The sequence below is a fragment of the Aedes albopictus genome, chromosome 1, assembly GCF_035046485.1.
Source record: "Aedes albopictus strain Foshan chromosome 1, AalbF5, whole genome shotgun sequence".
NCBI lineage: Eukaryota > Metazoa > Arthropoda > Insecta > Diptera > Culicidae > Aedes > Aedes albopictus.
The window spans coordinates 69,151,699-69,178,504 of record NC_085136.1 but is presented as its reverse complement, the minus strand read 5'-3'; the positions used below and the strand labels follow the sequence as shown (position 1 = coordinate 69,178,504).

The 26,806-nt window shown below is 46.1% G+C and overlaps 1 protein-coding gene across 1 annotated transcript; it reads left to right on the top strand.

Annotated features, from left to right (window-relative positions):
• The first annotated feature begins 1,347 nt into the window (after positions 1-1,347).
• Positions 1,348-16,091, top strand: LOC109410345 (branched-chain-amino-acid aminotransferase, cytosolic). Its single transcript, XM_019683895.3, has 6 exons — positions 1,348-1,896; positions 10,325-10,546; positions 11,040-11,249; positions 11,889-12,423; positions 12,491-12,645; positions 13,886-16,091. The coding sequence occupies exons 1-6, from the start codon at positions 1,879-1,881 to the stop codon at positions 14,072-14,074; spliced, it is 1,329 nt and encodes a 442-aa protein (XP_019539440.2). The 5' UTR covers positions 1,348-1,878; the 3' UTR covers positions 14,075-16,091.
• Positions 16,092-26,806: the final 10,715 nt, after the last annotated feature.

Sequence of the window (26,806 nt, the reverse complement as noted above, 5' to 3'; positions counted from 1 at the left end):
TTCTTCTACAGCTGTTATGCGCCTCCGCGATGGTCGATCGAGTAGGTTACGCAGAAGCTGAACTATATGACGACCGTGCTGACAGGGCAGGGTGACTTCAATGCCTAGGCCGTGGAATATGAAAGACGTTTCATGAACCAGCGTGGTCAGATCCTGCTGAGACACTGGCCATACTAGATGTCAATTTGGCCAATGTCGGTACCGAAAATATTTTAGTCGGGACGGAGCGGAGTTGATTATCGATGTTACGTTTTGTAGTCCTGGCCTAACAACTAGTTCGGGAGGGTAGACGATTTGCATACCAATGATATTTTGTTAATGATATGGAACAAGCTCATCGAAAAATATCCATCCAAGTGACCAGTGCAGTGATTCGACCTTTACGAAGAAAAATGCTTGCAAGGACGTGGCCAGATGAGTGAAGCAGAGTGGGCGTACTTTCTTGTGTAACTCACTATCGTAGTCCATCCGTTCGATGATCCCTTGTTAATCCACCCTTAACCCCGCCTCTTCCAGCAACGTGCCAAACCCGTTCCCCGGGCGGGACGGGCACACGTAGTTAATTATTCAAAAGTTTAGAAAACAGCTTGTCTTCCGCGTAGCAGCGCCACCCGAATCGCACACAGCAACACTTGAAAAAACATACTTTTCTGGCTATGACGTATGTAGATCGGTTCGCAAAAAAAATAAAGTCAAATCGTGTCCTCTCTCTAGCTAACAGCGGCAATGGAGTGGACTGGCACAGTGGGTAAATGCCACCACCAATAACAACAACAACAACAAGCAAACAAGCAGTCAGGCAACTAACTGCGCCGAATATTAATCAGTTTCGGTGGTCTTCGAATTTTCGGTTCTCGCCGCGGCGCGATAAGAAATACGAACGCGCTCACCAACTAACAGTCGCCGTTGGAGGAAACTGGTTTTCGCGGGGAGACTCTCAAAGTGGATGACAGAAGATCGGGAGAGAATCCCTTCTGCATGGATCAGGCGAAAAACAATTAGAAGGCAGCATCGCACCATTTAAGTCACCTATAAAGCGGTTCAAAAACAAGTAAACATCCGATCCGTTTGAATTGGATGCAGAGTGCATCTCCGCGAGCGGTTGTTATCACTGTTGCAGCAGTAAATAGGATTTTGATTGAAACCGACGCAACGCAACCGGCCTACTGCGATTACTTCGGGACCGCGGCGAGAGCCGCGCTCGCGCTCTCTTTGCGCGCGCGTTCGTCGTTGATGACGCGCGCAGGCGAATTCGCTCGCGCTCGCGAGACCGACCATGCCTGCGCGGCTTATGTACTTCGTGGACTGGGCCGGCGGTCAGCCAAGTTATAATTTCGGGCGCGATCCTCGCTTCCAATTCAGTGTTAATTTGGTTCTTGAAGAGTCAACATCAAGAGCTGGAAGAGCTAAAAATAGTAAGAGAAGCAATACCTAGTGGAAAGCAAATCGAACTGTTGCGTTACTGAAAGAGAGTTTTATGAACTTGAGGTTTTTTTCATACAAGTGAGTGTGTTGTATCCGAGAGTCAATTCAAGCGATAAGATCTTGCGAATATCAGAAGAAGAAAAAAGTCAAGGCCGGAAGGACTCTGTGTGCGAAACGGCAGTGTGCGAGAGAGAGTGAACTTTAGAGCATCGGCAAAGAAGAACGGTTACGAGAAACCGGCTTGAGTGTGCAGTTTGATACGAAGAGGAAACGCGATCTTCGGAGTTCGGAAATCGATCGTCGAGACGAACGAGAAGAGAACAATCACTAGTTTTTTTTTTATCTGTTTGGTGGTGATCGCAAACGAGGTTCGTCGATAAGAGCAGTAGGCGAGCAGGAGTTCGCGAGTGATCAAGTGCATCTCGGTTAACGAAAAAAGGAAAGGCTGCAAACATGGTTCTAAGAAGCAAGGTGAGCAGGGTTCAGGGAGTTTTGATTGTTTTAATTTTTCGCTGAGGTTTTCTTTTTTGCACGTCGCAATCGCAGTCAGTCAGTTGGGGTTTTTTCAAGCATAAATTAGCTGAAGTGGAAGACAGGAGGTTCAAAGTAGATCAAGTCGAAGAGGTAGTCGAGGAGGAGTGGACGATGAAGGTGGTGAGGTACAGCACTGTTTACATATTCACATCGTCGCCGTAGAACTGAACGAAGAACTCGCAGTCGTCCAAAATGCGTTATCGTTTTCAGTCAGTTAGTCGACGATAGTTGGCGGCGACGATGACCGAGTTTGGCTGTGTTGGTTGGTTGGTTGATACGACGGCAACGTACAGGCTTTTTCGGCTATCACTCCTCTAGCACGGAGCGAACGCGGGAAACGACACGCGAGAGAACACGTGCTACGTCGTAGTCGCGAGATATCGCGATTATCGCCGAGAGAAAGAGAAAGGGCCGCTGGACGGGTTCAATGTTTCTAGAATGATCTCCGGTTTGCTTAGGTCAAGATTTGCAAGTTCGGTTTTGGTGGTGGGTGTTGAGAGGGGTAAAGTAGGCCGAGCTCGATTCGCGATCGATCCGCCGTTGATATGGTGACGGACGAACGATTGTCGATTAGCCTACTGTTCGCGATCGCTGCTGTGCAGCACCCTTGGCGATCGCAGGCGCCAGGGCATGCTTTGTTCTGTCAACATAGTTGTTTACGTTTTTTTTCCGTAAGAACGGGTTATTTTTGGAACGTAAATTAGGGCAATGTTTTGAGCCGAAAATAACGTCGTAAACTGCGAAATAGTTCGGTGCGTGAGGGACGATTAAATTTGTTTGTTTACCTAGCGGTGCTGCAGGGCTAATGATTTTGTTTTCGAGTTTTCCATGTAAAAGGGCCGAAAAGTTCACCTAGCAGGGACGAAAACACTTTTTAGTAGACTGTTGGAGAAGAATCAAAAGAAGTATTTTCTTGAACTTGCGGGCTTGCGGGAGAATCGGCTTCAAACCTTATTTTTCAAAGATTTTGACGAACAGATAGATGTTTGATCTGCCCGGAAATCAAATTTGAGTATAACAAGTTGGTAAACAACTAGTTTGCTCATGGTTAACAGTTTGATTGAGGAGGCTTGGTCGTGTTTATCAACTTCTTGATAACGTAAATACCGAGATCATGAGCTTAACGTTACCGAACTCACAGTCCAGTTTACGTCGGTTACTAACAGAATCAAGTTCAGTTCTTTGCAGAGATCAATCGATCTGACGTTTGTCTAACGGTGCTTGACAGTTGATCGATGCACAAACGTCAAACGACTCAAATTGGATGTCAGATTGTTTGATCCCTATCAGACTCGCTTGACAAATTTGTTTTCTGACAGAGATCAAACGATCTGACGTTCAGTTCGTTGTAATTGACATGTGATCGATAAGATTTTATCGTTTTAATGACAGGCGGCACGATACAGTCATCTGAACAAGAATCTTCAATCTGATCGTTGTTTACCGCAAACTTTTACCCAAAACAGCCATCGGAACAGCGCAATTTTCCCAAAATAGCCCCCTTATTCAAGCATTTCCAATGTTCCTTTTTCCCGTCAATCACCAAACACGCAGTGCAAAATACTAAACATAGCTTGTTTTCCCTCCTTCACTTCCTCCTTCTACTGCACTGGTTGCGGTCGTGGAGTGCGTGATCTGCAGCCAAGGTTTCTGCTGCACCGAACCGGCTCGATCGAGAAAACACGGTTCAACCTGGTTCTCATTTTCAAGACCATCGGGAAGTGATCGAATGCGGCGTCGCATCGGTATCCTGCTATGCGCCTACTTAGATTACCGATCAGCGATGAAAACCGATGACCTTCGCATGATGCGTGCGACGAAACGCAGGTTGTTGCACTCGGCCGGCGCCTACTACGACTGGCAGCGGTAACGGTTCTGACGGTGACGTGTTATGCAATGTTCTGTCGGTCGCCAAGCCGAATGACACTCCCTCGCACCCTCGAAATCCTTATCGCACGTATGGCGATGTAAACAACCTGTATATCAGCGGATGCGTGACATTTACCGTTATCGCCGCAGTCGTCGCTTCGTGTCACGTCATTGATTGTTGTCTAGACTCTAGACGACGGTCGGTGGTCATTGGAAATGCGCGTGAAATTTCAATCAATTTCATCTCTAGGTGGATGTTTACAAGTGGTAACGGTCGTCGAAAACAAATTCGGTGACCATGTGACGTTCGCTATGTATCGTATGACAGTTGATCGATAAGATACCGTGACCGATCTTATCGATTAACTGTCAAACGAGATAAACCTGAGTCTTGACCTGAGTTCAGATTATCCTTGTCAGAAAACAAATCTGTTTGTTGCACTTTTGCTAGCAGCGAACAAACGATCTGACGTTTGGATTGTGTGGTTTGACAGTTGATCGATAAGATCGATCATCCATCAAACGTCAGAAGCTGGACGTCAGAGCGTTTGATCCCCGTTTGGAGTGGCCGATAGTGGTTTCCTCTGAAGTTCTTGGATTTTCACCGTAGTGTTTGAGTTTCCGTTGAATTCACGGTACTTCTGATGGGATTTCACAGTTTCCGGTTGACACTCAATAGCTAATGCTTGTAGTCTCAAGATTCTGCTGAGATTTTGGTTATAGCTGCTTGTTGTAGCATCTGTCAATCTTGGAAAAGACGGTAGATCTCTATCAAGACGAGCTTCCATGTTCCATTTCGGCTTCAACGGCTTCTCAGCCGAGTCATGATCTACATTAGACTCGATATATCAAATCACTTCTATCGTTACCTCTGACAAGCTTTCATGTTCCATTAGCTTGGTTTCCGATAGCAACCAAGCGTTCTGACTTCGGCAACTGTTCTCGAAATAGAATAGCTTGCATTGAATCTAGACTTCCACCAGGTTATGGGTCCAGAAGTGTCTGGGAAAGTGTTGAAGTTCTCGAACGAGGGTTGACAACAGGACTGACTGTAGAACCTGGATGAAAATATGGAATCTGCAAGAAGTAGAACCTGCACCAAGAGATAGAAACTGAACGAAGCGACAGAACATGGATGAAGAGGTAGAGCCTGAAGGAGTTTGCGGAACATGGATGAAGTTTTCCATCCAAGTGTCGAAATGTGTCGTTCTCCGTCGATCCTGCTGAATCCTGTTCCGCCTACAACGGTGCTTATCGAGGCCTGCACTTGAAACAGTGCGCCAGCGCAGTGGATTTGTCATACCAGCAGCTGTACCACAGGTGATCGCGTCCCTCCGAATGCGATGTGGGAGACCAGAGTTGCTGATCAATGTCTTACTGCCCGGAAGCTGCGAGAAACTGCGGCTTCCAGCTCGAATAAACTCGAAGGGCTTATCGACGTGCAGGTATGGCTATGCAAGCGTTGTGCGACCATATTAAGGCTGCCAACGAACGAGCTTATTTCTCCAACCCAATCCATCGATACTTCAGGAACTAGTGGTGAAGCTTCCAGCGAACCAACGGATGAACTGGGCAGGATACACACGGAGATGTCAAGAAGAGGACCTCAAGACACTCGGTGTAGCAGCGTGGGCTACGCGACCTTCCAATGAATTAGGAATCCGTGAACTCACATGGAAACGATTCATCGGAGGAAACGGTGAAATCATCCTTCGATCCGATAGAGAAGTCGAAGCAGACCAACTGTGCTCATTGTAAAAGAAGAGGCCACCGAGTAAGCGAATGTCAGGCACTTGGGACAACATGTTGACGAACGCTGGAAACCAAGTACGCTCAACCACGTAAGCCAATTCCGCCACCATCCGGCCTTGTATTGATCCAAGGGTTTCCTACGATCATGGAAACCGCAGTTCAGGTGGCTAAGAATCACATACATCGCTACCCAACTTCTGGAACGCTATTTCGAATCATTCCGGTTACAGTGCGTGGCACGAACGGTTCGTGACGACACTTTCGCCTTCCTCGATGAAGGTTTAAAATCTGACTTCGGTGTCATGAGTGGAGAAGACCTCACAGCAGATAGCGACATCACAGGACGCGAAAAGGACAAACGAACGGTACAAGCAGACTAACGTGAGAACCGTAAACAACCTTGGACTACCCGATCAAAGCTTCCAAGTAGACATCTCAGGCTCAAGCCGCCGAGCAACACATACATCTGAATCAGGCGGTGCCCAAGATTCTAATCGGAGCGGACAACTTGCGATCAGCGGATTACCACCGAAAGTACGGGAAGTAGATGGGACAGCCCCGGTAGCGCCGAAAATCAGGTGACTGTTGTGGTGTGTCCACGAAAGGTCCTCAAGAAAGACGTAGGAACGAATCCTACGGCTTCCACATGTGCGAATGTTCCTGCGACGAGAAACTCCATGAAACGGGGTGAAGAAGTTTTACGCTGTCGAAGAAACGGGTTGAAACCTTGCGATATCAAAAGAAGATGAAAGAGCGCTAGCCATCGAGGAAGCCACTACCCAGCGAGTAGGAAACCGGTTCAAGGCTGTCAGCTAGAGTTCCCCAACAGCTGTTGCATGGACTGTAGTGCCTAGAATGCCAGATGGAGCGCGACCCGGAGCTGAAGGAGATTCTCATTCGGCAAATCGGTGAATATCAAAAGAAAGGCTTTGTGCACAAGATCACAATGGTGGAGATGGAAGTAGGGGACTCCAAGAGAGGAGCGTATTCGGAGAAAAAGATCCACAAAGAGGGACTATAGACGCTGCAGGTTGTGAAGACTGGAAGAGGTCAAGGTCTCTGACGTACTTGCCTCAGGAAGCTGAGGCGATTACTGAGACCGAATGAAGCGAAAGCTCGTACCAGAGAAGGTGAAGCGTCCAAGGATATTACCGTGAGCTTTTTGATCGAGAAATGCTAGGAACATCCTGAAAGCTGATCCCACGGCAATTGAGCGTATCTGGAAGCGCTGGCTGGTTGGTTGAGTATCTGTTGGAGATTCGCCTGTCGGTGGCCACTAAAGTGGTTCAAGAAAGCTCGAACATTAGAAGCAGGATACCTGGTTTTTGTAGCAGAGCTCGGGAAGCTTCAAATAGTTGAAAGCGTGGATGAAGATTCTGCTAAAAGTCGCACTCGATCAGAGAGGTGATGGCAGTGAAGTTCCGGAAATCTCTTGACTACAACCGGGAAGGCTGTTGATCCAGAAAAGGACAAACTGGCAACCCTGAATAGTGACAGTAGGGCGTGCTGAAGATGTTAAAGACGCCAAGTTTTACGTTGACAGCTGTCATTGGAGATGTCTTACATAATGCAGAATAGTTCGCTATTGAAACGGAACGCTTTTTCATCGCAACCCTTTCCTCGGCAAGACGGGTACAATCTGGACAAGGGTGAGATCATATGGTAGAACCTAGTCACTGAGGAAGAATGCGGATCAAAAGGTAGAGTTTGGACAAAAACGCAGCCTGAAGGATGAGCCAAGAATGTTGAACTTCGGCGTTATAGGTAGAGTCTGCTCGATGTAGTAGAACCTGGATCGAAGAGGCAAAGCTTGAATGAGAAGTTACAACAAGGACCAAGAGTGTTTAAAACATCGAGGACGAGGATATAAAACCTGGGTGGTCAGTAGAACCTGAGCAGAAGGTAGACCCTAGAACCCTGGATGAGGATGTAGAACCTGTGCGGCAAACAGAACCAGGATGAGACAAGGGCGTAATACTTCGGAGTGAGGTAGAGCCTGACTTGAGGTAGTAGAACCTGGAAGAAGTCACAGAGCTTGATTGACAAGTTACAATCAGGACAACCAGGTGTAAAACATGGATTAGATGGTAGAGTCTAGACAAAGAGGTAGTTCCTGAGCGAGAAGGCGGTTCTTGGACGAAGAGATATATGCTGGGTGGGTGGTAGAACCTGGACAGGAGTAGAACCTTGGGTCTGGACGAGGATGTAGAACCTATTCGGGAACTAAAGCTTGAAAAGACGAGGATATAGTACCTCAATTTGAGATAGAACTTGCACAATGAGCTAGAACCAAAGCTAGAGCATGCATGAAGATGTAGTAACTATGTGGGCGGTGCAACCCAAGCACGGAGTAGAACCTGGACGAAGATCTAGATGATGAACAACAAGACAGACACTAGACACAGCTACAGCCTAAATGATATACAAGAACCTAAACTGGAAGGTAAAACTTGGACGAGGAGATAGAAACTGGACGACTCGTCTAAGAGGAAGAGGTTTATAACAGTAAAACCTGATAGGAATATGTAGCCACAGAAACCTAGATCATGAAGTAGAACATGGCTGAAGGTCAAACGTAGTTGGGTTGTTAGGATTTGGATGGGAAGATAAAATTTCGACAAGTGGGAAGAACCTTGATGAGGAGGTACAATTGAGATGAGGAGGTTTGGAACGCTAGAACCTGAACAATCAATGGTGTAGAACATGGAGAGAAACAGATTCTGGATGAACCTAGACCAAGAGGGAACAATATTACAAGTAGAACAAGCCTAGATTATCAGATACTGGGACGAGAAGGTAGAACCTGGATAAGGAGACAGAACCTGCACTATGATGTAGCTCCTGATCAAAGAGATAGCAGAGGTTAGAACCTAGATGGGATGTCGGAAGCTAGAGCTTGGACGACGAGAAACAATCTTGGTGAGATAGAACCTGGACGAGGACATAGAAACGGTGCGAGTATTGAGACCAACATAAAGAGGATGTAGAGCAGAACTTGGACAAGGAAATAGAACATGGTTGAAGGTGAAACGTAGATGGGTCTTTAGAACCGGAACGAGAAGGTCGAACATATGCCGGAGGTAGTATTTAGATGAGCAGACAGAATGCTTTGCCGAGTGGACAGAACCTTGATGAGAAAGTAGAATCAAGCGTCGAGACGAGAAGGTTTAGAATGGTAGAACCTGATGTAGAAGGATGTAGAAGATGGGGAGTAGTAAAGCTAGGATGAAGATGCAGAACCAGGATTCAAGTTACGGCAAAAATGGGCGTGGTCGTGAATAGTGTCTTTCATGCTTTTGGCAAGCTTGTGTAGGGGTTAATCACCGCCGGTTTTGTTTCCAAGAGTAGTCTGGACAAGATTACTGGACACATGAACATTGTTAGTCTCCAATCTACGACGTATGCTATAACTACGCTAACTCTAACACTACAGTTATTGTAAGATTCCTGGGGCTGTCATATCGTTAGTTTTGACAAGGAAGTTCGACCTGCCTGACGGAAATACAAATCCAAGAACTCCGCGAAACTCTCCGCCCAGGAAAGCCTCGAACCACTTGAGTTCCAATTGGATTTGAAGGTGTTGTTCATCAACTAGGTATCCAATTGAGAACACCGTTGCGTCGTGTCATCCGGACTACTTTCTCCGCCAATTGACGGCACTTAAATGATCTCGGCCGTTCGTGGAGAATGCACTTTTCCAATCAAGCTACCCCCATACAGAAATCGTTCGTATTCTTCTCGTTTATTCGTTCTCATGTGTGAATCGCAGTAGGCCGATCAGCAGCCGGCAACGGGTCAATGTCAACCGACGACGCGGACACTCTCCTCCGCTATCTCAGTTGGCCGGCATCTGCGTGTTGCTGTGGAGACGACGGAAAACAAGAATACCGACCGCTTCAATTGAGTTGTTTTTGTAACAGTTTTGCGGAATAAATAACAGCTTGTTGATGTTATTTTCCGCGCGGGGAGGCGTGTTTTGCGTAAGGTTCTTAAACAGTCCCGGCGTGCGTCGACGTCAACTAACTGTCGAACAGCACGCGCGACGCGCGCAGGGGTGTGCCAACTGCAGCAGGGCTGCCCTGCCCGTCTGTTTGTTATCAATCGCACTGCTGTCTGTGCTGTTTTTGTAATCAATCTCGCGCAAGCTCCGTATCAATTCCAATTCTGGCCCTAGCAACAGCAGCGTTGTTGCGCCCGCTTTGATGCTGACCGCGCCTCTTCCATCGCGCGAATCGTTATCACAGTTTCTGTTTTTGCCAGAAACTGCAAGAAAAATGGCCGCCGTTGACCTTTTTGTTTGCGGGAGTCAAGTAGGCCGCTCGCAGTTTCCGTCAGCAAAGCTGTCAATCTCGGTCGGCGCTTGCGCGCTGCGCTTGCTGTGATTACTGCAGCTGCGGCCACGGCCACACGAATCGACGATAAGGCGCGGATTTGCAAGCGCAACGTCACCGGAGCTAGCTAGCTAGCTTGCTAGGAGGATTGGCTGTTATCAATCTATGCGCGCGCGGGTCTCGTGCGTCACATGTAACCGATGTGTCGCGCGATGGAAACTTTCAGCGATAACAGGCGCGAATTTGGGGAACTGTAACCGCGCGCAGACCGGGATGGGCGGCGACCTTATCAACCCGGTAACCTGCTGTCGCTGAATTCGCTGCCCGCGGTCATAAAAATCACTGCCACGGGCGGCGCTTATCTCTTCCAGCCGGCTTCTAACCAGTTTTCATGATCTTTCTTTTGTTTGCAGAGCTTTGCCCGCTTCGTGTTCCAGAACCAGCACAAACTGATTCAGCAACTGCTGCAGACACAGCAACTGCAGATCCGGCTGTGCAGCGGCGGTTCCCAGCAGATCCAGCATGCGCTGCGCGTCGAGGAAGATGACGCGCCGCGGATTTCGCAGGCCGATCCGGTGGCGGCGCCGTTCCCGATGAAGCTCGAGCACGCGCCCGATGTCGGCGAGCAGTTCCGGGTAAGTACTCAAGCTAGCAGTTGCGACGTAATGACCCTGAACTTGAACGGGGGCTGCCCATTTGCATCCGATTAGCTGCGCGAAGGGTTGGCGGGGCGGCGGTTGTTGCGAATAAATTTTCAGCTGTGTGACGTTTCCGATGTGGCCGAACCTTCGCCGAAGTTGTTGACCTGGTTGTACCCAAGCTGTGCGCTCTGCAGGTGACATCACTGGCTTAGAAATCGAACGGACTTCGCCGACCGATTCAGCTAATTAGAATACAATCAATGAGGTTCGCGTGGCTGACCACGTTCCCATTACGATACGTTCAGCTCGTGGAACTACGCAGTCAACTACGCCGTGAAGAAATTGACACGATCGACCGTGTCTGCATGGACGTGGCCATAGGGTGATGACACCAGCTCAACCGCCAACCCCGTTTCTCATCGGTTGCTTCGATTCACCAACCGCTACGCCTACTAATCCACCCCCTATTTTGTCTTCTTCCACACAGTACTCGGATCTCTCGGTTCGACTGGCCGCGCCCCATGAACTATCGCCCAAACCGGACACCGACGATATGGCCTTCGGCAAGTACTTCACCGACCACATGCTCAAAATCGCCTACCACAAGCGGCTCGGAGGCTGGCAGAAGCCGGAAATCACTCCGATGGAGACGCTCAATCTGCATCCCGCCGCCAAGGTGTTCCACTATGCCGTCGAGGTAAGTCAGAGGGACTGGGCTCAGGGCTGCCAGCATGCGCCCAATACAAATTAGTTGGGATGCTAATTGGTGCGATCGTTTAGCATGTCAATTGCGGCAATAAACACGCTGCGCTGCTGATATGGGAAGGGGACTTGACCCCGAGATGAATGGGGATCGATCGATCGGTGGCGATAAACATGTTGTTGTTTTTCTCACATTAATAATTATCAATGAGCGATGATTAGGAGTGTGCGATCGGCGATAACGGGTGATCGGTTGATCGATCAACTGAAGCGACAAGCGTTACCAATAATAAGCGATCGTGTTGTTTTTGAGATCGCAGCAAGCGAATGCTGATCGGAGAAAACAGCTGATCTTGGGTGTTTGCTTCTTAAAAAGTTGGAAAATTCCTTTTGTTGTCGGGGCTTGCAATTTGGCAACACTGCTTTGACCAGTTTGACAGTTCATTGTTTATGAAACGTTAGAAATTGGGCTCGCTTTCTTCCGTCTGGTCTGTTTCCTTTGGCAGTTGATCGATGCGACTGATGATCGATCTTATCGATCATCTGCCAATCTATACCTCCTGTGAGATTCGATCGCACCTCAACCTACGAATTCTTCAATTTCTCATCACCCCATGCCTGTTCCCTCTTCCAGCTGTTCGAGGGCATGAAGGCGTACCGCGGAGTGGACGGCCGCATCCGGTTGTTCCGTCCGGATATGAATATGGCCCGCATGAACATCACCGCCCATCGCTCCGGTCTGCCCACCTTCGAGGGTGCCGAACTGATCAAAGCCATGTCCCGCCTGATCATGATCGATTCCGAGTGGGTACCGCACATGGAGTCCGCCAGCCTGTACATCCGGCCCACGCTGATCGGTATCGAGCCCACGCTGGGCGTGGCCTCGTCCGATTCGGCGCTCCTGTACACGATCCTGTCTCCGGTGGGATCCTACTTTAAGCCGGGAGCCGGTGGACTGAAGCTGTACGCCAACCCGAAGTATACCCGGGCGTGGCACGGAGGAGTCGGAGACCGCAAGGTGGGCTCCAACTACGGACCGACGATCCACGTGCAGCGGGAAGCACTGAAGGAGGGATGCCACCAGGTTCTGTGGCTGTACGGAGATAACCACGAGTTGACCGAAGTCGGCGTCATGAACATCTTCATGCTGTACGTGAAGGAGAATGGAGGTAAGTGGACTTGGGGATGGCGATGAAGAAGTCAGAGGAAGTTTTAACGGTTGTTTTTGTTTTGCAGAACGGGAACTGATCACTCCACCATTGGATGGCCTGATTCTGCCGGGAATTACTCGCGATTCGATCCTGCGGTTATGTCGCCAGTGGGGAGAGTTCAGCGTCAAGGAGCAGAAGTTCACGATGCCGATGGTCCAGAAGCTGGCCAAGGAAGAACGGGTAAGTGTGGATTGATGGGACGCAGAAGTTAAATGTCCGGATTCCGGACGGAATCCTGTTTGGATTCCGGGCGGAATCTTCACCGAATTCCGGGCGGAGTCCTGACCGGATTCCGGGCGGAATCCTGACCGGATTCCGGGCGGAATCCTGACCGGATTCCGGGCGGAATCCTGACCGGATTCCGGGCGGAATCCTGACCGGATTCCGGGCGGAATCCTGACCGGATTCCGGGCGGAATCCTGACCGGATTCCGGGCGGAATCCTGACCGGATTCCGGGCGGAATCCTGACCGGATTCCGGGCGGAATCCTGACCGGATTCCGGGCGGAATCCTGACCGGATTCCGGGCGGAATCCTGACCGGATTCCGGGCGGAATCCTGACCGGATTCCGGGCGGAATCCTGACCGGATTCCAGGCGGAATCCTGACCGGATTCCGGGCGGAATCCTGACCGGATTTCGGGCGGAATCCTGACCGGATTCCGGGCAGAATCCTGACCGGATTCCGGGCGGAATCCTGACCGGATTCCGGGCGGAATCCTGACCGGATTCCAGGCGGAATCCTGACCGGATTTCGGGCGGAATCCTGACCGGATTCCGGGCGGAATCCTGACCGGATTCCGGGCGGAATCCTGACCGGATTCCGGGCGGAATCCTGACCGGATTCCGGGCGGAATCCTGACCGGATTCCGGGCGGAATCCTGACCGGATTCCGGGCGGAATCCTGACCGGATTCCGGGCGGAATCCTGACCGGATTCCGGGCAGAATCCTGACCGGATTCCGGGCGGAATCCTGACCGGATTCCGGGCGGAATCCTGACCGGATTCCGGGCGGAATCCTGTCCGGATTCCGGGCGGAATCCTGTCCGGATTCCGGGCGGAATCCTGTCCGGATTCCGGGCGGAATCCTGTCCGGATTCCGGGCGGAATCCTGTCCGGATTCCGGGCGGAATCCTGTCCGGATTCCGGGCGGAATCCTGTCCGGATTCCGGGCGGAATCCTGTCCGGATTCCGGGCGGAATCCTGTCCGGATTCCGGGCGGAAATCTTCACCGCACTTCGGGCGAAATCTTCACCGGATTCCGGGCGGAATCCTAACCGGAATCAGGGCGGAATCTTGACAGGATTTCGGGCGAACAGGTCTAGGATGGAATCCGTAATCTAAGTCCCAAGCCAGAAGAAACACCTAGTCCTTGGACCACCATAACCTAACAAGTATCTCTTCTTCCCCCTCTTCCCGCAGCTACTGGAAATGTTCGGTTGCGGAACGGCCGCCGTCATTAGCCCGATCGAGAACATTGCCTACATGGGCGAGGAGATCCACATCCCCACGGAGAGTCACCAGGCGCCCGTCTACCGGCGGTTGTACGACACCCTGACCGGTATCCAGTACGGCAAGATCGAGCACCCGTGGGCCCCGGTCATAGATTAAGCCGACTCTTCTATTGCTACGGCACTTCTAGGTGAATCAGTACTATTTTGTTGTGGTATGTGGAATGAGTGACGGTGAGTGACTGATGGCGTGAGTGTGAGGGTGTATACACGAGTCTTCCACAGGTTAGGTAGGGCTGTGCGCTATTACAGCGCACACAAACTAAACGAATACAGGTTAGGAGAGGAAAAAGACACTTTTAGGTGAGAGAACGGGAAATGCGGAGAGTGAGTGCATGTTAGTATGAGGTAAGGTTAGGATTAGGCGCTGTGTAGGAAGTAGATTCCTTAGATTTTAGCGCGTTGGCAGTAGGATTACACTCAAGTGGGCGGGTGGAAGACCGCGGAAGGTTTCAAGCGATGATGGAAGCGAACCGATTGTGATTTATTTGTTTACGAAATTGTTATAATCTAGTGAGACAAATGCCTGCTTTTTGTCTGTTGCAAATAGATCTACTTAATTGTTAATAATGGGTGAACATCGAATAACGGAACCATCCGAGGAAACTGACATATCGAAATTTGCGTGGAGGCATTTACTAGAATACGTACCGCTTGTAGGTTATGTTCAAACGAAAAAAAAAACTCAATTACATACTCGGCAAGACTTCCAGTTTTTAGATCGCATAAGCTATTTAGCAAAACTGTCACAGTGATAGTAACAAAGTAGGCCGCTAGGAATGTGAACAGAACTCAGGAAAGCGTGGGAAAAGATTTCAGTGGTTGTCACATTTCATCCCATTGGCAGAACCCTTCCCAATTGGTAGATCCCAATTGACAGAGCTGCAGGGCTGTCACAAAATAAGTGCCTAAAGAGTTCATTCATTTATCCTGTTTTAAACCAGTCCAAAAAATCGTCCAAACGCCCACCAAAATCACGATGAAACCTCAAAAAACGTAAAACCTCTGCTTTCCAACCCCAGGCAGATGATTGAAATCTGACAGAACCAAATTAACCCTCTTCCCCCCAAAGTTGTTGCATCTCTCTAAAAAAATTGCAAAACGATGATACATGATGATGCGACACGACAACCGCATGCAGCGCAAGCGCCCTTGCGCTTCGAATCATTGCGAAAGCACGCAAGTCGCGTGCTTTTGAACTCGGAAATATTTCACTGAAATGTTTCTCCCACAAAACACCGCCACGGTGCCGCCGTCTCAATCAGAGGCGGCGCGCGGTACATCATTTTGTTGACAGCGGTACGTTGTTGTTGGCGCGCAACAACGCGAAATGAAGCGACACGTGGCACTGGGTGCTTCGATCCGCGAAGCACAGCTTGCCACGATGTGATAAACTTTAACGTTAGAAAAAAACGGAAGAAAGCAAATTGACAAAAAGCATTTAGTACTCTTATAAATAAATAATAACAATAAATAGAATCATTTTGGTGTGTTTTGCGCGTGAATCTGGCGGCGATGCAGGGAGATGGTGCCTTCTTCGCAAAACTCAGGTAGAAATCACACACTTTCATAATCATTTTTTTTTAGTTTCCTTATTTTCGCTTATGTTTTTTGTTTGTTAATTATTCCAAAACCACTCGCGGACCCCGAAAGTAGTAGTTTGTCGTACAAAACGAAAAAAGTGCATTTCCAGGTTGTAAATAGGAGTAATTTTTCGGTTTAGTAGGGAAACCAAGTTTCCACAAATGAGGGGGCCCCTCTGGTGGGAAAAGGGAACAGGGGTGCTTCGTGCTCGAGTGTGACCCCCGGAATTCAGGGTGTGCCAAAAGTTAGAAATTTTTGGAGACGACGGAAAAGCCGGAAACACATGGAAAAGAGTGCGAATGCATCCCTTCCTTTTCCACGGGGCCCAGAAGTAGTAGTACAAGTGTGTTATACGAAGATGCCTTATACGACTAGATCTTCATTTTTTATTAACTTTTATTTTGCGCTAGGTTTTAGTAGTAGTAGCTTTTCTACTAAGTAGGTAAGAGTCGCTTTTTTGTATTAAAACAATGAAAACTGATGGAAGTGAAAATAAAGCAAACCAGTTTTTTTTTTCTCAGCTTAAAATAAAACTCTCAATCATCGGAGATATCACAGCCTAATGCGTCTTGGAGGAACTTCTGAAATAACTCAAAAAGCTTCGGATAAAAAAACTGTAGCATTACGTGATACCAGGTGGAAAATTATCAACGGAACCGGATGCTATTTGATCCGATGGATACAATCATCGCCAAAGCCAGGACAATCATCGAATCACTAATCGAGGACAATCAACAACCGTTGAGAAGCATGGAGGACGACCCTCCAGAATCATCACCAGAAGGTCAGTCTCACGTCGAACGCCTCGCTGTTGAAGCGAATCTGCGACAAACGTTTTTCGGAAGAGGAGGATATGGCGGAGTACATCTTCGGGAGCTTCGGAGGAGCTGTATAGTAGCCTGGAATGCCGAACAGCAACTGGAGGAAAATCTCATAGTCACGATGATCCCGATGATCCTGAGAAGCCTGCCAGGCTCGTACAGCCCTCGAAAGCCGTTCTGACGATGAACTATCTCCGGAGGAATCTGCGAAGGATTTACAGGCGGAATCCCCGACGGATTTTCCAGAGAAGAATGAAGAATTCCCAAACCAATTCCATGATGAACCCTCGAAAGAATTCCAGGAGGAATCTCCGAAGGAAGTCCAGAGGAAATCCCTGAAGAAAATTCGAGAGGAATCCCCGAAAGCAATTGCAAAAGGAATCCCCGAATGAATTTTTATTCGGCTTGTGCCACTGGGCGTTGCATGCTAGTCCGTTGTTTAGTACCGTGCTTCCTTCAAAGAGCGAATAGCTCACTGGAAGCAATAAACTGTCGTGTCTTTTAATTCCTGGAGGAATCATCGAAGAATCCAGAAGGAATCTGACAAGGATTTCCTAGCGGAATCTCCGACTGATTTTCAAGACGAATCCTGGAGGAATTCCTGATAGAAATCCTGGAGGAATACATGTAGAAACGAGTGTAGAAACTCCATGAGAGATCTTCCAAAGAATCCTGGAGATATGCCTTATTAAAGTCCTAACGAATTTTGTGAAGGGACACCTACAAGAAACCCTGAAGGAACACCTGTAGGAATTTAGCTCGTTCGATGGAGAAATCTATGATGTAACTCCTGGAGGCATCTGTGAATCCTCTTGGAACAAATCTCCGAAAGAACCCCAGGAGCGATCCCCAGATAGAATCCCTGGAGTAACTTCTCGAGAAATCCCCTAAGGAACTCTTGGGGGAATCTTAGAAAGATCTCTTGGACTTATCATCTGCATGAAAAACTGAAACTGCTGAAGTAATCTCTGGAGGAATTCCTGGACTAGTTTCTATTGGAATTCCTGCAGGAATTCCTCAAGGAACTTCAGATGGAATCCTTGGAGGAACTCCACTACATATTTCTTGAAACCTTCTGTAGGAATTTGTAAGAAGTGTCAGTGTAACGTCCAGTATTGATGAGATTTGTCTCGTCTAGTATTCATTTAATTTTGTTAAAAAAAAGAAAACGTTTGTAGTTAGGCTAAGTGTTGTGAAGGATAAGGTTTAAAGGAGAGGAGAAGCTAAGGAGAATCTGGACATCGCGGTTTTTATTTCAAACCCAAGCTTCGCGGTTTGGAGACCACTATATCGCAGCGTAGACCCTACTGGCCGATTTGTAGTGTTTCTGCATCAGCCCTGTATCCGATACAACCACCAAGCGCGCCGGAGAATCCAGGCTTTTCCCCAGTGAATCTACGGATCACTGAAGCCTAGAGTCCATAATCACACTCGAGGGGCGCACGGGACAGGAGGAAGGTCCGTGAGAGGCTGCAACCAACGAGAGAAAGGATAGGAGAAGAATTGCCCGCCCTCTGGCCCAGGAAGGAGGGAAGGAGCCAGTGGACAGGCGAATGGAGTGGGACGAAGGGGCGGGGCCCCGAAGAAAGACCAAAGAAGAGAAGATAAAGTAAGGTAGGACTAGTCGTTAGGAACGTGGGAAGCGGACTTCTGGAAGAATACCCGGATGAACTTCTGTTGGAATAGCTGTAGGAATCCCTGATGAATCACCTGGAGGCATCCCTGAATTTTCCAGAAACTACTAGGAAGATCCCTGAAGGAACTTTAGGTGCAATTCCTGAAAGAACTACTATGCTGCAGGAATCCTCGAAAGAACTTCTGGATTAATCCCTGGAGGAATATCTGTGCATATCTGAAGGAACTCATAAGGAAATCCCTAAAGAAACTCTCGAAAAAATTTCTGAAAAATTTCCATGAGGCATCCCGAAGCAATTCCAAGAGGAATCTCAGATGGATTTTTTTGGAGGAACCCTTGATGGAACTTTTGGATTGATCACTGAAGGATCTTCTTGGGTGATTTCGAATGCTAGGAGAAAACCCTGATTGGAATTCCGGAAGCATCTCCTGAAGGAACCTCTAAAGGAACTCCTGGATTAATTCGTAAACCAAGTCCTGTAGAAATTACTTAAGAAACTTAGAAAAGGTATCCCTGATGGAACTTTTACACCAATATCTGAAGGATCTACCATGGGAATCCCTGAAGGATCATCTGGATGAATCACTGATGGATCTCTAGGAGGTATCCCTGAGTTCTCCTGAAAGAACTGCTGAAGAAACTCCTGCAGTTATCCCTGAAGGTGCACTCCTGTCGTAATGCTTGAGTGATCTTCTGAAAAAAAAATCTTCTAGAGGCATAGGCAATCCTGATTTATTTTTTCTAGTGAAAAAAATTTTTGGCCCATCCGATCCCCATTCGATCCTTCCATTATTCTAACTGCAATCCCTTTATGACCACCCACCCCTCCCCACCAGAATCGCAGTGGAATGCCTCCCGAAATGTCAGCCAGCATTCTTCAGAACGCCTCCTGGTACGATATTAATCACAGTCCTACCTAAGTCATGGCCTACTTAAAATTGGGAGTACTTTAGTTATTAATGTAGGTGCTCAACATTGTACACTTCACACTACACGGGTATGAAATAGAAATTTTTTGTTTATTTCCGCGCACTTCATCTTCTCGTAATAGTCCTTCTTCACTCACTGGTTCTTCTTCTTGGTCCAAAGGTCCTTGAACAATTTTACTCACTTTTTCGGCTCCACGGAAGGTGACAGTGCAATCAACTTTTCTGCCAAATTTGGCTCACTTTGCAGATCATTATTGTTCGCTTCCTGTTTTACCTCATTCCGATGATCTTCAACGAATTTCACGTCTCGGCTTACTGTGATTCGATAGGTACCTACTGGTGTCGAGGAACCGGGCCGCTTTTGGCTGGCTCGCATATCTCACAAACACCCACTTCCGGGCTTTCACAACCATCTTCTTCCGGCGTTCTGAAGGAATCTTTACCCACGCCTCGCAGCCCAAGATCTTGAAGTGTTCGTATGAAGACTTCCTACCGAAACACTTCTCATAAGGACTGACACCAATCGATCTTGAGGGGACTCGGTTCTGAATGTGAGTTGCTGTAAGTACCGCTTCACTTTTGCTCCAAGCCTGCTTCCAGTAACATACAGAGCGCCATATCTTTCAAGTAACGGGTTTTCCTCTTCATCAGGCCGTCCTGTTGGGCAGAATATGGCGCTGTAAGTTGACTTTTTTTTTTTAAATTAATGTGTATACCATTAAGCTAATTCCAAGGCTAATTCTACACTTTGTTAATTGACTAAGAATGCCCTCGCTCCGAAGGAATTGCTGAAATTCTTTGTTTACGTATTCCCCAGAGAGTACAAATATGGCTGCCACAATGGCCGACTTGGAGGTAATGGATGTGGAGAACATCTTCCATGAAGAATGTATTCTAGAATTTTGCCTAGTTCCGGAAATATTCACATGAAAAGGACTGTCATTTTTTTAGGACCCTGGGCGTTCGGATCATCTGTCTTATAAATAGAACGTTGGGCGAATTTGGGTTAAGGTAAGTCACATGCAAACCCCTAAGGTATAATCCCTCCAGAAAAATATATTGAAACCTCTTGAAACGCCCCTGAAGCCTCCATTGAAACGTCCTAGAAATCTCCGTAATTCATTTGAAATACCCCTTGGAACACCATTAACTGGTTCCTGAACCTCTCCCCCCAAATTTTGTGAATGAGTCAAAAGATTTTCAAATCAAGTTATGCAAGCGTTTCAACTGGTCAGCCGGGTCGGTCAGTAACTGTGCAGACGTGTCTTTCACGGGCATCGTAGCATTTATCTTAGTCCCACTAAGGCGACGTGAAACATCTTAGAGGAGACGGATGTCGCCGGTGTTTGCGGCTTACTCGCCTTTGTTGGCTAGGGAGTCCGCCAACGCTCTTTTGTCCCGTCTACATGAGCGTTTAACTTCGTTCTCGAGAGCCGAATAGCGCTGACGGGCTACGGCTTCGGCTCCTCGTGTTTTCGCTCGCTCTATCGTGGCCTTCGCGTTCCTTCGCTCCTCTATCTTCCTCCAGGTATCATCTGTGATCCACTGCTTTCTTCGGGTGCGTAGCTCACCCAAATTATTCACGCCGGTTCCAGACTCGTTAATCTTAACCAGCCGTCGGTTAACGCGAAAAGATTACGCCCCGTTTGATTTGCACACGGCGGCTGATTATCCATGACAGCTCCCACCCGGCGGCTGCAAAAACAGTTTTAGCCAAGGTGCACACCCTGTACAAATCATACGGGCGCGGTCTGGCGCAATCTGATGCTGCGCGTTTCGAACGCAGCTTACTGAGAATCTAGGATAAGCGAGACAATAGCTTCAGATCCGTTGACATTCTCATATGTTGGTAGTGAGTCATTGCTATTATAGTTCGAAAGGGCTAATTTTACATCATACACGGAAGCATTAATATGTAACACAACTTATGACTGAAAGCGTTTTTCAACTTTAATATTTCACTGGTTTGTGAAACTCCAAGTTTTATTGATTAGGAAAATAGGAAATTAAAAGACTCATATAGCTACAGATGTATTTTGCATAACCTTGCTGAGGGTGGCGGCATAGACTAATTTCAAGACCTCGATGTACCAAAGAAAACGATCAAATTTTGTGTGTCCAGTCCGGTACCCAATAATATTCATAACCGTGTATTTTTTTCCGTGTAAATTGCCTTTTTTGTAAATTATATTTAGCGTGTTACACTGATCTGACAGCTCTGACAGTAAGGGACTAAACATAAATTACGTAAAGTGGGTACCCGAGGATTGTTCACAATCTGCGAACCTGACTGCGGAAAAAATCGCAACCATGACGCCGTTGGTGGCGTGGTCAATTCCCGGTCAGTCCAGGAACTTTTCGTGATTGCAATTGTGACGGCGAACAGGTCTAACTTCCAAATAGCTACATGCATGTTTTACATCGGACCGGCTGAACTGACAACGATGATTGACAAACGAGAACAATGTAGCTACCGAATCATAAGATGGTCGTGTGTATGCAAACGTGTAAGCACTGCAATATCAAAAATTCTTTATTATTATTAATTTAACTCGTTATCTACGGGTAGTTTTGGTGAATTATTATATTATTTTTCCATAGTGTACTCGTGAGGTATAGTTTAAAACGCTAAAACTTCGAACAATTTGTTATCGTCATCTACCGTTTCTCTACAGTTTCTCACACGTGCAGTTATTGAATCACTAATCTCATAGGACAGACATACTCTAAAATACAATTTATCTTACACGATCAAGCAAATACTGTAAGTGAAACGCACAATACATAAATGAACTACAAATAAGCATGCACTATATTAAATTATACCCCAAACAGTTAAAACTTAACCTAGAAGCTACCAGCTACGAGAGGGATTCAGGTGAAGTTCAGTACTGAAGATTTGTCAGTAATCATATCTATTCATGCATTAATTGTAAAACTAACTAAAAATATATTCCAGTTAAAGTTACTCTGAAACTACTGCGTTTGTGGTTCCGCCGGTAGAAAATTCAGTGAGAACAGCAATTTCCTTGGCTTCCTTGGGTATATAGTACACTCAGCCAAATTAACCTAAGATTATCATAAGGTCTAACTTATGAAATGGCCTTTCAATAATTCGTAACGTCTAGAATGAATTTCATAAGGTCACTTTATGACGCAGAATCGACTTACAGTTTGGCTTTTATACGCATTCAGCAACACGATATTCTCAAGCGTCGATAGCTTTGCGGGGTTGGGCACGAGCTCAGTGATCCCGACGTTCATGGATAGATGCCAGTCTGCATCATTTTACGATTTTTCTGCTCTTCTCATAAATTTATCTTATGTAACACTAGTTTACAGCATTTTTGAACTCGGTAAGCTGTAAGCTCGTTTTTGGTGTAGAATCATGCCCTGAGTTCGAAAACGCGAAGGAAAAAAATTACAGTAGAGCGGAAATTTTTTCGACTTTCCATACAAGGTTGATGATCTGAAATCGATTTTTGTTCTCTTTTTAACCCGTTAACGCCCAAGGTGTCTCACAATTTAAATGTTTGAATAAATTTGTTATAAAAGGTCAAGTTCCAATAAAATAAGCATGATTTGACGAAAAAAATGGAAGTCTATGGTGTAGTTCCAAAAAAAATTCTTCATTGTAGGTCCTCAATATCTGATAATTTTCTCGAGTTCTATTTTGTTACCTTAAAAAAAAGGTAACATTGATGTTATGTAAATTATTTGTAAACTTATTTTTTTTCCAAATGTTTCTTCTTATTATTATTACATTAATCTCTAAATTACGTAACTTCTATAACTATTTATCCTAGGAATATAATTGAAAAATAAGGAAAGAAATCAAATTAAGAAATTGAAATTAGAAAAACAGATCGAAACAGCGACATACTTGTCCATCCCTACATTCCTTTCCGTTACGCACTACCACTACCTTCTGCTTCGGTAGTTGCCGCCTACGACGACGCCGACGGCGCCGGCGACGAAGCAAAGAAGGAACAAAACTGGATGTAACGAGGGAATCGGCAGCTATTAGGTGAACCACGATCGCCGCAACAAGTCGAGTGCGAATTATTAATTTTGATACATTTTTTTTACCGTAGTGAACCGACAGGAAGGCTGAAAGTCGGCCATCGCGATTGTGCTGCGGATTGTACAACGTGGGGAGTGCCTCGTACCCCGGTGAACGGTGTGAAAACGTGTAAGGCCATCGCGGCCAGAGTTCGCAGAGTGTCCAGGGATTGTACTGACGATTTTCTAAAACGTCAGTCGCGTTTGTGCCGTATACTCCAGTCGATAGCCAGTGAAGTGAAGACTACGTTGGATTCAAGCCACCTTTTGGAGCCACGTGTGGTAGTGTATCCGGCCCAAGCCATATCCGATCCGGCCGGTTCCACGCTGGTAGTTTTTCGTACGGCGGAGCAACGGAGATCGAACTGTGCCAGCTCGCCTGAAGCCCCCACGGCAGACACCTTCCAGGATGGGCCCCAGCCATATGAAGTACCCGTACCGCCCGAGCATATCGACCATCGACTCGGTATGGTTCCCGCAGTGAGTGGACCTCAATCAGCCACGGAGGAGAAACTGGTAAAGTGCATAATTTTCCATTCCTTATTCCCATTTTTGTAACCCCCGTAGAAAACCAATCAAAAAAGCATGCCCGAATTATAACGAAATCATGAAATTAAGCTACATTTTTACTTTTTATACGCTGCTCACTCCTTTCCATTCTCTCTTGCCAGTTAGGTCCACTTTGACCGCATTAATTTTGACGTAGGACTACGTCGTTTTTTTAAGGGAAGTTCTTCCGTTTTTCCTCCAATTTCTCCCTGGAGTCTTGGTAAACGACTCTGAGGCCCAGGATATAGCCTGGGTGGCCACAATAGGGTGGCCCAACAAAAGAAGTTATTCTAACAATTTAAGCACAACTTCTACGCTATCGTTATATTCTGATCCGTATAGATACAATACAGCTCTAAACAAGTGAGAGAGATGATAACCACTCAAAAAGAATAGAAAATGGACTTATAAATTGGGGTAGATATTATAACCCAATAAACGCCTAAAAGTATGCAATGTATGGGCCTTGTAATTTCATGTAGTTTAGACAGCAGTGTTCTACATTTCTCAATTTTTTTTAAACAAATCAAATAAAGAGTGCTCACTATGTGTAGCATAACCAAACGTTAACATACTGTAGAATTTAGATTTTACACAGATAATGATTTCTAATAAAGTAATTGAGTTTTTCCTTCAGTACCCCACAAACTCTCTTTACGTACTTACCATACGTAAACTTTTCATAAATGTTGCATGTTTAAAAAGAAAATCGTGTTATGTACTGTTCCTTTTAATTTATATCCTTTGACAGATACGTATTTCGATCTCAACTATAAGGTCGTCCTCAGTGTCTCGTACTTACAGGTATTCCACTAACACGCCCAGGTTTATCATCATTCCATGTTTGATATAAAACCAGATATACTCTACACGGCTTCTCCACTTATGTTTGTACTAGTCCATTATTTTTTATTCGTGAACAATATGTGGGTTTTATGGTGTTATTCAGGGTTCTATCAAAGTTACATCGAAAAGATAATGTGTTTTTTGGTTACATGAAAAATGATAAACCACTCAAACATTCAATTTTATTCGATCTACCAATTGTAATTTAGAATTACGTACAAAAGTCTGAAAAAAAAACATAACGCTGGGGGGAAGAACATTCCCGGTAGAAATCCCTGAAAGAATTCTGAGGGAATCTCAGCTGAAAGCTTGATACGAATCCCTGAAATAAACACAGGAGAAATCCCGGGAGAAATTGCTGTATAAATTCCGAGCAATGATCCCGTCTCGTAGAAAGAATTCTATTAGGATTCTCTGAATATGTTTCGAAAGAACACTTTGAAAGTATACTAAAATGAATCTGTGAAGTGATTACAGCAGAAATCCATGAAAGAACGGTGGTTAAAATTTCTGAAAGAATCCTTTCAGAATTTTCTAAAGCAGTTCTGGCAGAAATCTCTAAAGTTTTTCGTGAAGGAATCCTGTGAAGAATACCTGATGGAATCCTTAGAGAGATGATCATGATTCCTGATGACTTCTGGTCTTGCCGGTCAGAAGCTGAGCAGGTATTCCTGTAAGAACCATAGAAGATGTCTATGATCTAGGATTGCCTGAAAAAAATCTCGGAAGAAGTCTACATTTTTCATATTTTTTTTCGGGAGGAATCCCTTAAAGAGTCACAGCAAGAATCCGGGAAGGAATCTCTGAAAGAATTACAGCACAAATCCCTAAAGGAATGCAGAAAAGAATAACTAAAAGAAACCATTCAGGATTTTCCAAAGCAACCCCTGTAAAAATACCTGAATAGAACTCCGTAGCAATACGTACAGTAATCTCGGAAGCAATATCTGAAGGAATCCTGGGAATAAACCTGGAAAGATTCTTGAAAGGAATGCCTGAAGAAATTCTGGAAAGAATTCCTGAAGATATCTCGAAAAAAAAACCTTAGCTCATCTATTCTCATCTCAATTCTTCACCCCACTCTCTAGCCTCTTCCTTAATGCCTTCTTCGCCCTCTATTCCAACCCTTTATCCTACGCTCTATCATAACCTTCAACCCTACCATCTGTCATACCCTCTACCCTATACTCTACCATAACCACTGCATTATCCTTTACCGTACCCTCTAGTCTATATTGTGTTTAATCGTACCGTCTACCCTACTCTCTACCCTAACCTTTTTCCCACCCTCAACCCTAATCTCTATCCTACCCACTTCCCTACCGTCTATCCTATCCTCTACCCTAATCTTCTACTCCACTCCCTCTACTGTATCCTTCACCCAAACCGGTCTTCTCTACCGTTTACCCTATCCACTACCCTACCATACTCATCAAGCCTGATCGATAGATACCCATATTGCATGGTATCATTGCTCAAACTCTCATTCCGTGGCCGCCATCTTGGATATGATCCGCCATCTTGGATTTGAAAATGGCGTTAAATATCGATTTTTGATTTCTACTCATCAATCCCGATCGATAGATATCCATATTGCATGGTATTATATATCAAACTACCATTCCATGGTCGCCATCTTGGATATGGTCCGCCATATTGGATTTAAAAATGACGTCGGATATTCATTTTTAAGTTCTACTTATGAAGCCCGATCGATAGATACCCATATTGCATAGTATCCGAAGCAGCATTGCCGTTAAAAAGCATATATTCTGCAGTTTTGACCGCCATCTTGGAACCTAAGCCGCCATCTTGAATTCCAATAACGCTACTACCACATCCACATTCTAAGGAATGTGTATGCCAAATTTGATTGAAATTTCTTGACGCATTCCAGAGTTATGCCGGTACATTGATTCATAATATACATACGTACATACATATCAACATACATACAAACATATAAACATACAAATAGACAAACATACAAGCATATAAACATACAATCATACATACATCGACTTTTGTATGTATTGATTAACAACTCTGCCGAAGAAATGAACTGTAAATTATTAACCATAGTCAAGATTCCAGGAAAATAATTTTTTTTCGCATTGGAAATGAAACTCACATATCGTGACAATATGCATTCTTTGCAGCATCGTTTACGCCACCTAGTGAACCAATCACAAACTATATTGTCCACTATGAGCAAGGTATGGGTGTGGAGAACATCTTCTCTGAAGAAAGTATTCTAAAATTTTGCATAATTCTGGAGATATTCACATCAAAAGGACTGTCCTATTTGTAGGACGCTAGGCGTTCGGGGCATCTGTCCTATAAATAGGACGCTGGGCGGATATGGGTTAAGCAAAGTCGCTCACTTCACACATCTCATTCTCCGT

Excerpts from the sequence above, each read along its gene's own strand:
- LOC109410345 (XM_019683895.3), top strand. Across the intron at positions 10,547-11,039 it reads ATGTCGGCGAGCAGTTCCGG|TACTCGGATCTCTCGGTTCG; the intron begins GTAAGTACTCAA and ends TCTTCCACACAG. Across the intron at positions 12,424-12,490 it reads GTACGTGAAGGAGAATGGAG|AACGGGAACTGATCACTCCA; the intron begins GTAAGTGGACTT and ends TTTGTTTTGCAG.